The 10,659-nt window shown below is 45.2% G+C and overlaps 1 protein-coding gene across 2 annotated transcripts; it reads right to left on the bottom strand.

The window, feature by feature from the left end:
- Window positions 1–455: 455 nt before the first annotated feature.
- Window positions 456–4,618, bottom strand: LOC120671165 (annexin D2-like). 2 transcript variants are annotated; one of them, XM_039951441.1, is made up of 5 exons: window positions 4,221–4,618; window positions 3,935–4,112; window positions 2,963–3,166; window positions 792–822; window positions 456–723 (listed from the first exon to the last, which is right to left on the bottom strand). In XM_039951441.1, the coding sequence occupies exons 2-5, from the start codon at window positions 3,983–3,985 to the stop codon at window positions 719–721; spliced, it is 291 nt and encodes a 96-aa protein (XP_039807375.1). In that variant the 5' UTR covers window positions 3,986–4,112; window positions 4,221–4,618; the 3' UTR covers window positions 456–718. The 2 variants fall into 2 exon arrangements, with proteins under 2 accessions (XP_039807375.1, XP_039807374.1); XM_039951440.1 differs by having other exon boundaries at window positions 456–822.
- Between the last annotated feature and the right edge of the window lie 6,041 nt (window positions 4,619–10,659).

Raw genomic sequence — 10,659 nt, forward strand, 5'->3', positions numbered from 1 at the left:
ATATATATATAATGTATATATATAGGTATATATATAATACAGGGCTAATCTCTACACTAACTATGGAATATTATTCCATACCCGAGCTAGCCTTCTGCCCTGCCGCGTCCCCGACCACCTGCGCCTCCCGCTCTGCTCTGGTCCACGACCCCATGCATGCAGTAGCTGTTTTTGGTCCGCCCCGCTTACCCAAGCGTGCATGAGATTCGTTTTGTAGATCGTGCTGTCTGGTTTTTTGGAGATCGTGCAACCTGTCCTCTCAACTTGATTTGAAGTTTGGTCAAAGAAAAGTAATCTATCGTAGCAACCAGTGTAAAAAGAATAATTTTGTGATTTCAATTACTCTATTACCCGATATGAGCTACAGGTAGTTTGTTCTGTACTTTAATGTGGCGTCTTGGTATTTGCAATTGAAGATTTTGCTATGAGAATATGAGATACATCACACATCTGCCTTGAGTGCCCAACAAGATCATATTTTAGCTATTTGAAGACAATGATGGTACACTGGATTAAAAACAATTCACCTGTGCCAGTACGTAGGCAATGCAACAATTGTTCCAAGTAGCGGCAGTACAATATTTCCAATCACACCACGTAAACAAGGAATACAAATTGAATAATAAATCCAAATTTATTCGCTATCTGCTTGAAGAACAGTCTTGTCCGTTGTTGTCATTCTTTCAGCTGGCTTTTGACCTCTTACACAATGGCATTTCTAGCCTGCAATCGAATCAGGAAAATAAAAAAATGTGCACAGCAATCACCTAAATGACAGGGTCAATACTTACAGTTTTGTAGAACAAATGAAGTGAGTGCAACCTGATCACAAATATTCCCATGTGAGACCAGAAGACCTTCAATTATATGCTAGCAAAGCAAGTTTTTTGCAAAAATAAAGAGAGTGAACCATAAAAACATCAGTTATTTGCAGCCACATAAGCCTGATAGCAAAATCTATCATGCCTGGCAGGAACCTATTCCTATGGTCATGGAAGTTTCGCAAGAAGATGGTCCTAGAGCTCAAGACCTGTACAGAGGGTGTTCCACATGCAGAGGCCAGGTTAGCACCAACAGAGGTTGGGACCTCGGTTACACGGATACTCCTAGAGGGTGCCGTATCGCGTATCCGACACGTTTCAGATACGGATACACCCCGGATATGCCTTGGATATGGTTCCAGCCATATCCTAAAAGATTGGATACTTATAGGCTTGGATACTTGTATCGGATACGTTTGGGCCACGGCCCAAAACACTAGCAAGCCCAGTTAGCCCACCAGACTTGAACTACTACTTCTCCCCTCCCCTCCGTGACCTAGCAGCAGCCGCCACAATCCCGTGCTCCCTGACGAACCCTCCCCTCCCCTCCTGCTCCTCCCTCACGAACCCCTGGATCCGGTGGCCGCCGGCCGCCAGCGAGCTCCTTCCGCAGCAAAAATCGGTTGTCGGCGAGATCCTCACTTCGAAACAAGTAAGTTCCTCCCTGGACAGCTACCCTCCCCATGTTTTGCGCCTACTGACCTAGCAGTAGCTGCCACAATCCCGTGCTCCTGCTCCTCCTTCACGAACTCCCAACCTGGTCCTGTTTCCCCTAGATCCGGTGGCCGCGCCGCCGGCGAGCTCCTTCCGCAGCAAAAATCGGTCGCCGACGAGATCCTCCCTTCGAAACAAGTTCCTCCCTGGACAGCTACCCTCCCCATGTTTTGCGCCTACTGCTCTAGTGCTCAGGTCTGAACTGAAGCCCCCTCTTCTCCTTTCTTTGCTGTTTTGGTAGTATGAGATGGCACAGATTGATGAACGTGCTGCAATAGAACTAGATGAGCAGCAATTGAAGAAGAACCCCTTGTGGAATCACGTTGTGCTTTCTTTCCTTTTTTTTCATCAATTAGTGGCTTGATGTTTTTCTTTCCAGTTTCCAGTATGATGTATCTGGATGTCGTTGAACTCAATTTAGTTGTTCTCTAATTGTAGCCTACTAGTCTTAGGCCACTGCGACTATGTTGCTGAATATCTATGTGATATTTATAAATAATTATTAATTATCCTAGCCGTATCCCCGTATCGGTGTTTTTTGGGAAAGTGCGTATTCACGTATCCGATACATATCGTATCCGATACCCGTACCGGTATCCGTGTAACATAGGTTGGGACTACCCCGATGAATGGTCCGGCATATCAACTGACAAGGTGCTTGCAGTGGCACTTAGTATACTATTATTTGGGAAAAGAGAACATTTTCACAGACAAGTCCCAGCACTAAATTACCTGAGCTATCATGCAAATGTTTTTCTAGCAGAAATTAGGAAGCGTAACTGTGAATCAATACAGTCAAGATATGGCATGCATATCACATGAACATGTAACTCGTTCTCTTAAAAAGACTAAGGAAATCTTAAAATGTTAAATGATCTAGAAAGAAATTTCAAATATGTCCTATATAGTTCTGAACATGGATAGCATTGCCAGAGCGTCATGAAATTTCTGTACCAAATACGAAACAAAATAAGCTGCAAATGGAAATAAGATCAACAATCTGTCATAACAGATACAACCAATCCAGACATAAGTAACATGGGCTGAACACTAACTATTGGATAAGCCTGATCTTGAAGGGTCTAGGAACTAAAATGAGTAAACAGCTTTCAAAAATGCTACACATTGGGTGAATGAATAAACAATATAAGAACAGAGTTGTATCGGCAAAAGCAGACACGAGCAACAGCTTATTATTGTCCTTCAGAATATGAATGGATGATTTGTATTAATGTGGGTTGTGATACAAGTAAATAAGGGACAAAATGCAATCGCAGATGCACCTTACTAATTCCACAACTGCATAATCTGATTCAACTATAATAAAATGCAGATGCACACATAGGTATTGCAAATTCTAAATAATAAGTTGGTCACTTCCTGTATCACAGCAAAAAGCAACATAAGTTTATTAGATATGCATGCACCTTGCTGATTGGGTGGCCAAATGCATCATTGTTATAATTGAATGTAGCAAGCAGCTGAGCTTTGCTCCTAGTGGTGAGGATTCTGGTGATCTCATCATCACTGTAAGACTTGTAATGGATCTTCTCATGAAGTATTTTGGGTTCTGAGTGTGCCAACCTTGTTGGTCCATCATAGCGGTGTGCAGTTACAAGTGGCAACAACAGCTGAAATGAAGAATAAAGGAAATGTCAGATCACAGAATTTGGCAACGTTTCCTCTTTTTTGCATTGTTTTCCCTATTGTCGAAAGCTCAGGGAGCTAGTGAAACTAGAATAAGTTGCCAAAAACTAAAATGATAATAAGTGAGCCATCCTTTAAACTAGCAAACCTGAACAAATTTAGTGTTGCATATTTAACCTTATTTTAACAGCGACATAAACAAAATGAGGAAATGACAGGGCAAGGGGGGCATCAGATTTTGGATGAATGAAAACTGCATGTGATTTGACCTCTGCTTTAAGGAGGGCCAGAACTGCATTTTGGACTGTTAAATTTTACAGGTCACTAGGATGCGACAAAGGAAACAGATCATATATGATTTTTTTCATGAGACCAATCTATAATGAATATTTTACACAATGGGACAACAACTACCAATCTCATAGAAGAACATCTTAGATCCACCAAACTATTTAATAGTTCATTACAGTGTGGGCCAAAAGTCAACATCATAAGCATGGGATTTAACGATCTTGAACACATCTATGAACTTCAGAATAGAACTGATGAATATGACACATAGACACTTACATGATTTAAATCACATTTGAGAAATAAAAATTGACAAATCAAGGTCCTATCCACATTCAGATATCCTTCGAAGATTAGCAGGTATCAATAATACGGTTCCAATCACTAGCACACATGTATCAAATCGAAGTATAGAGGCTAATTCTGGAGACACTACAAAAGAAATGAGAGAAACACATCACCTTGCAGAAGTCTCCTTTGACGTGCGTAGCGTTGTCCTCCTCAAGCGACATGGTACGCCTACCTGACGGCGAAGAGCTGCGTGGAGCGGCGCGTGCAAGTGATCTCGACGAGCATGCAGTTCCCGGGCTGCCACTTCTTGGCCGCCTCGTTGGCGAGCGACCACAGGATCACGGCCCTCTGGTCCCATCACAACCTGATCAGGGAGGGATCTGGGAACGAGCTGGTCGCGCTCGCGAGGAGGTGGATTCAACGCGTTTGGCGATGAATAGTGATGGTGTGGTTTACCTCGAAGTCGCCCGAGATCTCGTCGGTGATGGACCAAATGCAGATCCATGTCCTGCATCTCTGGGAAATAGTGAGGGAGCGGCACTGGTCGTGAGGAGCCCCGTCGGGAGGAGGATCTGGTCGGCGTGAGCAGCCTCACCAGAGAGACGCCGGCAGGGGGACAGAGACGCAAGAAATTGGGGAGCATGTGGGGGTACCACACAGGCGAGCGGGCGATGCGCTGACGTCCAGAGGCCGCAGGTAGCCGGCGGCATAGGACCTCGCCGGACGGCGAGAGGGTGGGGGTGACAGGACCGCGCCTCACCAGAGGGTCGCCGGGGAGGGCCCGAATCGCGAGATTGGGGACCAAGCGAGGGTGCCTCGCCGGGTCAGGAGGGGGGTTGGACGCGCAGCCCTTTGCGGGGTAGCCCGAGGGTCACCGACGGGAAGCCCACTGATGGCAGCCGGCGGCGCAGGGTGTTGCAGGGCGGGGACGAGAGCCGGCGAAGCAGGAAGGCACGGGGGAGGGCGGCGCCCGGCGCATCACTGGAGGATCGCCGGCGGGAGGGCGGATGGAGGCACGATCCTTTTCGACGACGGGAGTATGGGTCGAAGGATCGTGGATGGGGCACAATCTATTGCGATGCGAGCTGGGGACGGAGAGGTGGGGTGGGAAAAAACCGGCGGCCAGCACAAAAAAATGAGAAATTTGCAAAAATGGGACCGCAAACATTGGCCTTTGCAGTTTTGCCATTTGCCCCATATTTCATAGGCACAGATGGTCCCACCGTGTCATTCACTGGGAGTGGCAAATTCACGAATGGTCAGTGTTTGCAGTCCTAATATTGCAACTTTTTCAAAAAAAACCGAGTGAAAATAACAGACGGTAGGTCGGGTCCGACGGGTTGGCTGGGGTATGAAATACCTTATTCCATACCCAGGGTACCCAATAGACCTACTATATATATATTCAATCTTCCGGATCGAAGAGCTCGAAACGTAAATGAGGCTCGAAGAAAAAAATTGAGGGGCGTACCACAATTACCTCATTGCACCCGGATGGGGAACCCAAGTCTCCCAAGGGGGTTAAGACGACATCCATTGCTTCAAGCTCTGGAAGAAAACCAAAATCATTGATAATGATGCTGACATCATCCCTGAAATAGAGAAGAAAATGCTATGGGCAGATGTCAAACAATACTTCAGTTTCCTAGAGGACAAAGAAGCAATCTTTAAGAATTGGGTCATGAAGAAGATGGCTATTTCTTTCCAGACGTTCAAGAAGAACTTGAACAAAGACTACATAAAGAAGGGCCGCGTGCCAGACTTCGAGAAACACTTCAAGAAGCAACGTCCTTTTTGGGATGTATTTGTGTAATACAAACTGTCCGAGACCAGCGAGAAAAGGACACACAAGCCAAAGAGAACGCGAGCAAAAAGATACACTTTCATAATCTTGGTCATGGAGGTTATCCGACAGCGATCCCCAAATGGCAGAAAATGGAAGACGACCTCACTGCAAGGGGAATCATACCGACGACTTTCGACTGGCCGCAGCGAGCAGAGCATTTCTTCTACGCTCATGGAGGCTCCCTAAATCCGGAAGATGGCTCGCTTATCACTAGCGTTGCCACAAGAGAAGCGGCCAACAGGCTGGATGAGGCACTAAAGGCCGTGTCCGAAAGCAGTTTCAAGCCGGACAGTGTGGCAGAACCGCCCGACATAAACCGGCTTAAGTGCGCTAACCATCATTGCAAATACAATTAGGTTTAACTCGCACATTAGACGGAGCACATCGGCAGCCCGTCGGGTAAAATCCCGATGAAACCACTTAACCTGGATCGAACAAAGCAGCATAACTCACGCGAAGGCGAGTCCAGAGATTACAACACTACACCATATATTACAACACAGAGAGTTTAACATAATTTTAGGATTACAAACCAAGTTCCACACTTAACAAAGTGCTTTGCAGAGCGAACATAAAAGAAGTTCACCAGAGTCCTTTATTTTAGCGGAAGTAAATACGAGAACTAACGACGATAGGGGTGTCACGATGAAGCCCGATTCATGACATCACTCGTTCTTGTCATCGTTGGCCGGGGCCGTATCCCACTCCACGGACCAACCAGGTGGGAGAGTGCAAGGCCAGGTCAGACTGGCAATCATATCCTCAAAGGTTTCACCTGAAACAAATTATAGCCATAAGCAAGGCTGAGTATACTAATACTCAGCAAGGCTTACCCTACTGAGGGTATACTTAGCCCACTATCAAGACATGCAAGGCATTTGGCTTGAGGGGTCTGTTTTGCCGAACAGCAATAGAGTGTAGGTCCTTACTTTTAAATTTTAGCCTCAAGATTCTAGTTCAATTAACCTTTCTAGGTGAGCATCTATCCAATAACATACAGGGTGAAAAATATTTATCTTTCATCAATCAACCATATTCATCATCATCATCATGTTCCACTTCTTACTCTATGTGGCAAAAGGGTTAGGCAGTCCCATTATCCGTGAGAGGCGGATGATTCGAATCGAATTTGTTGACCTTGCAAGGCATACCTAAACACACGTCACGTGGTTACTCCCAGAGTCACACGTGCAACATTTCCCCTTTCATTCCGGGTTGTGGATCAGGGTCACCGTCCTCGACTACAGAGTACGACGACTCTGCACCGCATGTGCGCGCATGAGAAACGATGTTCAAAGAAGGTGAAAGTAAAGTCCAATTGCCGGGCCAATCAGGTACTTATGCTTACCGATTACCATATTTCTCGGCATGTGGTTAGTACGTTCAAACGCTTAACCACCACTACCACATACTGCGGCCTTATCAAATTTCACTAAACAAACGGGGCATCACAAGTACCACAGCCCCGCCCGTAGGCCTTATAGTTGCAGCAGGTAGTAAACATCCAACTCCTATAATTCTCGCGAGTGATAGGAAATCACTCGACTTCTACCGAACCATTAGCATAGCCAACTAGCGACCTACACATACTAGTGTTCAAGCATAGGTACCTAGGATCATGCAACTAAGGTTCCAATCAACTCCTGTAACTTAAATGCACAAGTAGATAGAAACAATAATAAGTTGCATAAATTTAAAATAGTAGGACATGCTCCGGGCTTGCCTTCCTGGGCGTAGCTAGTCTTGGGCTCTTCTGGATTCGAGTTCGGGTCTTCCGTAGCTTCAGTTAGAGTCACTTGAGCTTCACGCTGCTCACTCTCGGACTCGGGCACCAGCTCATATGTTCTGTCAGCGAGAGTAGTAGTATCTATATGAGATGCAATGCACATGGGTGAGTCATTGTGATGGTAATAATTTATTATTTGCTTCACTATAAAGTTGTAATTCAAACAAAACCCGAAGTTAAAGAGTGAAACACTTTCATTCATATTTTACTGGGCAATCGTTTATAGAGTAAAACCTAATATGTTTTAGTTCATAAAAGAATCTAGGGTTGAGTTTCAACACTTCATAAGTTAGAAATAGTTTCAGCAACTATAATATTTACACAAGGTAGTACATCAGATCAGAAACTTGCAGTAAAAATTTCAGGCAAAAACAGTAAAGCATAGATGCATGAAACATACTAAAAAACATCACATGCTAGGATCAAGATGAATTTACACATATTAAACTACAACACTTTTGAATCTCAAATTTTTACAGGGAAGTCTACATACGATTCACAGGGAAGTCTACATACGATTCTAAACACACTTGAAATTTATCAGAATTTTTCTAGACATAAAACAGGAGTAATAAAATTGACAAATTTAACACATATAACAAGACTAATTAGTACAGAGAGTTACAAAGTGTTTTTGGCTCTCAAAGTTTGTATGATAGCTTATCTTTTGAAGACTGAGCCATGGTAAAATTTTCAGATTTTTCCAGGTCCAACAACTAATTATAACAATTTAGCACCATTTTTAAAGATTAAAACACATAGCTAGCTACACAAATCTAAAAATAACGAAACTTGGACAGTGGTGTTCATCTAGTATTGTAAGCACACAGAAAAAGTTTCATACACATATCTATATCAGAACATCCAGAAATAAAAAGTAAATTATTCTACTAGATCTAGCCAAGACTAGGGTTTCATCTAGTTACATGTGTTAACCAGTGCTCAAATTTTTACACAAAGCTAAAATGTCATGAAGTAGCTACCAGCCAAAAATCACCCACAGATTCTGAGTAGAACTCCTAGAATAATTATAGTCTATGTAATCTAATCTTTTTCCTAGATTAAAATATAGACAGAAAATAAATATAGACATAAACTTGTAGATCTTGTTGCAAGGATTCCAAAACATTTAGATTTGCATTTTTCTGATTTTTCTACGAGTTTCTAGGAATTTTCAAAGTTTGATGTTTTGAGTTCATGGCGTTTTTAAGCTTGGCCCCCCGGACTTTTGGCTCCTTCTCAGGGGAGGCCCCTGGCCGCAAAACAGGGGAGAAACGGCGGCGCCATTTCCGGCGCACAGGGTCGCCGGCGGTGGGGGCTTCGCAGGAGAAAAGAGAGAGGGGCACAAGAGCTACCTCTGGAGGGTCTTGGGACTCGCGAATGTGGACTGAGGTGGCGTCGCCGCGGAGAGGGGCGGCCGGCGGCGGACTGGATCGCGGCGGCGGCGTTCCGGCGGGGAAAGAAGGGGTGGTCGGGTGCAGGAGGTTTAGGGCGGTGAAGGGGAGCTAGCTGGGGGTTGTTCGGGGCGGAGGGAGACCGGAGGGGTGAGCTCCACGGCGGCTATGGAGGGGCGGCGCTAATGGCGGCTCTGGACGCCGGGGAAACTCGGCCGGGCGCCTGGAGCTAGGAGGATAGTAGAGGGGGAAGTAGGAGGCTCGCTTGCGAAGCAAATGGAAGGGAGGAGAGCCGAGCGAGGGTGCAAGCGGGCTGAGCAAGTGGTGCACGGCACGGCTCGGCGCATCGTCGCCGTGGCGCGTCGAGCGGCCGTCCTCGGCGTGCGCGCAGGGAGGTAGTGCCACATGGAGAGGCCAAGAAGCTTCGGGGGAAGCCAGGGACGGGGCACGGCGAGGGCTCGGCATGTGGCCGGCGACCTCTGTTCGGCCGGCGCAGAGCCGGGGAGAGTGAGAGAGAAGAGAGAGAGTAGAGAGAGAAATAGAGGTTTGAATGATTCAAATTCGAATTTTTTTCTCAAAAATTTCTTTTGAAACATGGAAAACTTTGAATATGACAGTTGTAGAGAATTTAAAAACCTACAACTTTTATTTCAGGAAAAATTTTATTTGAGCAATGGTTTAAAAGTTATTTTAAATTTTCGAAAACTATGATTCAAATGACTTGTCATTTCATGTGATTTTTGTCACTTTTACCCCTAGAGTTAAACTAGACATTTATTAATCTTTTCATGGTGAACATGTCTATTCATTTTCATATGCCTATTTGCATTGGTGTGAAAGTTATTTGAATTTTCTCACCACTAGAATTTGAACTCTTAGTTAATTAAAATTTTGAATTTGAAAGTGGTCTTTTACGTAAACTTGTATAGCACAAAACTATAAGTGTGTTTTATGCTACAATTGTCATGACAAGTTGAGCGTGAAAGTTTACAAATATTAAAGGAACAAAATTTATATCCACACATACATATGTACACATACACATATATTATTTTCCAAAAAGAATGCATAATTTGAATTTCTCTTGTTTATTAAGCATGAAAACATATTTAATATTTCTTGCTTAGCATTTTAAAACTCTGAGATGTCACAGACAGACAGAAATATGAGCTGACGTACCCTCTCGGGACACCGGAACACACAGGACGTGTGCGAGGTATGGATGCAGTTCCATGGAAGCATGGTTTCAGTGCCGACAATAAGACCTATCGAAGCCGATCCAGAAAGAAGGCTGAACAGGAAGATAAGATGCGTGCCCTGGAACAAAGGATAGCTTCGATTGAAGGGGTAATGGCAGCTAGCAGCCAAGCACACCAACAAGAAGCCAGATTAGCCGCCAATTTGGAGAGCAGCCCCGGCTCGCAACGCCTTAGCAGCGTCGCTTCCACGGAGCACCCAGCCGGAGGTCAACCCACAGTGGTTCCGGACGAGCCAGAACATTACCCGGTGGATGACATCACCGTGAGGACACTCTGCGAGCTTCTGTATCAGTAGAGGAAAAAGATCAAACTGGTCACGCACGACATTGCTGAAGTGCTTGTCCAAGGTGGGACAATTCATGGCAGGCCGATTCCGGAAGGATATGCTAGGGTCATGGTCGATCGAGTCGTGCCAGGATGGGAAGACCTCGACCTCGAGATCCCTGGAGGTGATGGAGAAGAGGAACTCGGACACGCCGTGCACACATGGATCTGTTGGAACAAGCGGTACATACGATTGGCCGGATTACACTTCGCCGATTCACCAACTCCCGGCTCTGAGCCTGCAAATTCACCGATAGCCCAAAGAGGTCCCACTCTGGCTCCAGAA

Source organism: Panicum virgatum, chromosome 4N, assembly GCF_016808335.1.
Source record: "Panicum virgatum strain AP13 chromosome 4N, P.virgatum_v5, whole genome shotgun sequence".
Lineage (NCBI taxonomy): Eukaryota > Viridiplantae > Streptophyta > Magnoliopsida > Poales > Poaceae > Panicum > Panicum virgatum.

Excerpts from the sequence above, each read along its gene's own strand:
- LOC120671165 (XM_039951440.1), bottom strand. The coding sequence starts at position 3,985 with ATGTCGCTTGAGGAGGACAACGCTACGCACGTCAAAGGAGACTTCTGC. Across the intron at positions 3,167-3,934 it reads TCAAAGGAGACTTCTGCAAG|CTGTTGTTGCCACTTGTAAC; the intron begins GTGATGTGTTTC and ends TCTTCATTTCAG. Across the intron at positions 823-2,962 it reads TTGGCCACCCAATCAGCAAG|GTTGCACTCACTTCATTTGT; the intron begins GTGCATGCATAT and ends ATTTGTGATCAG.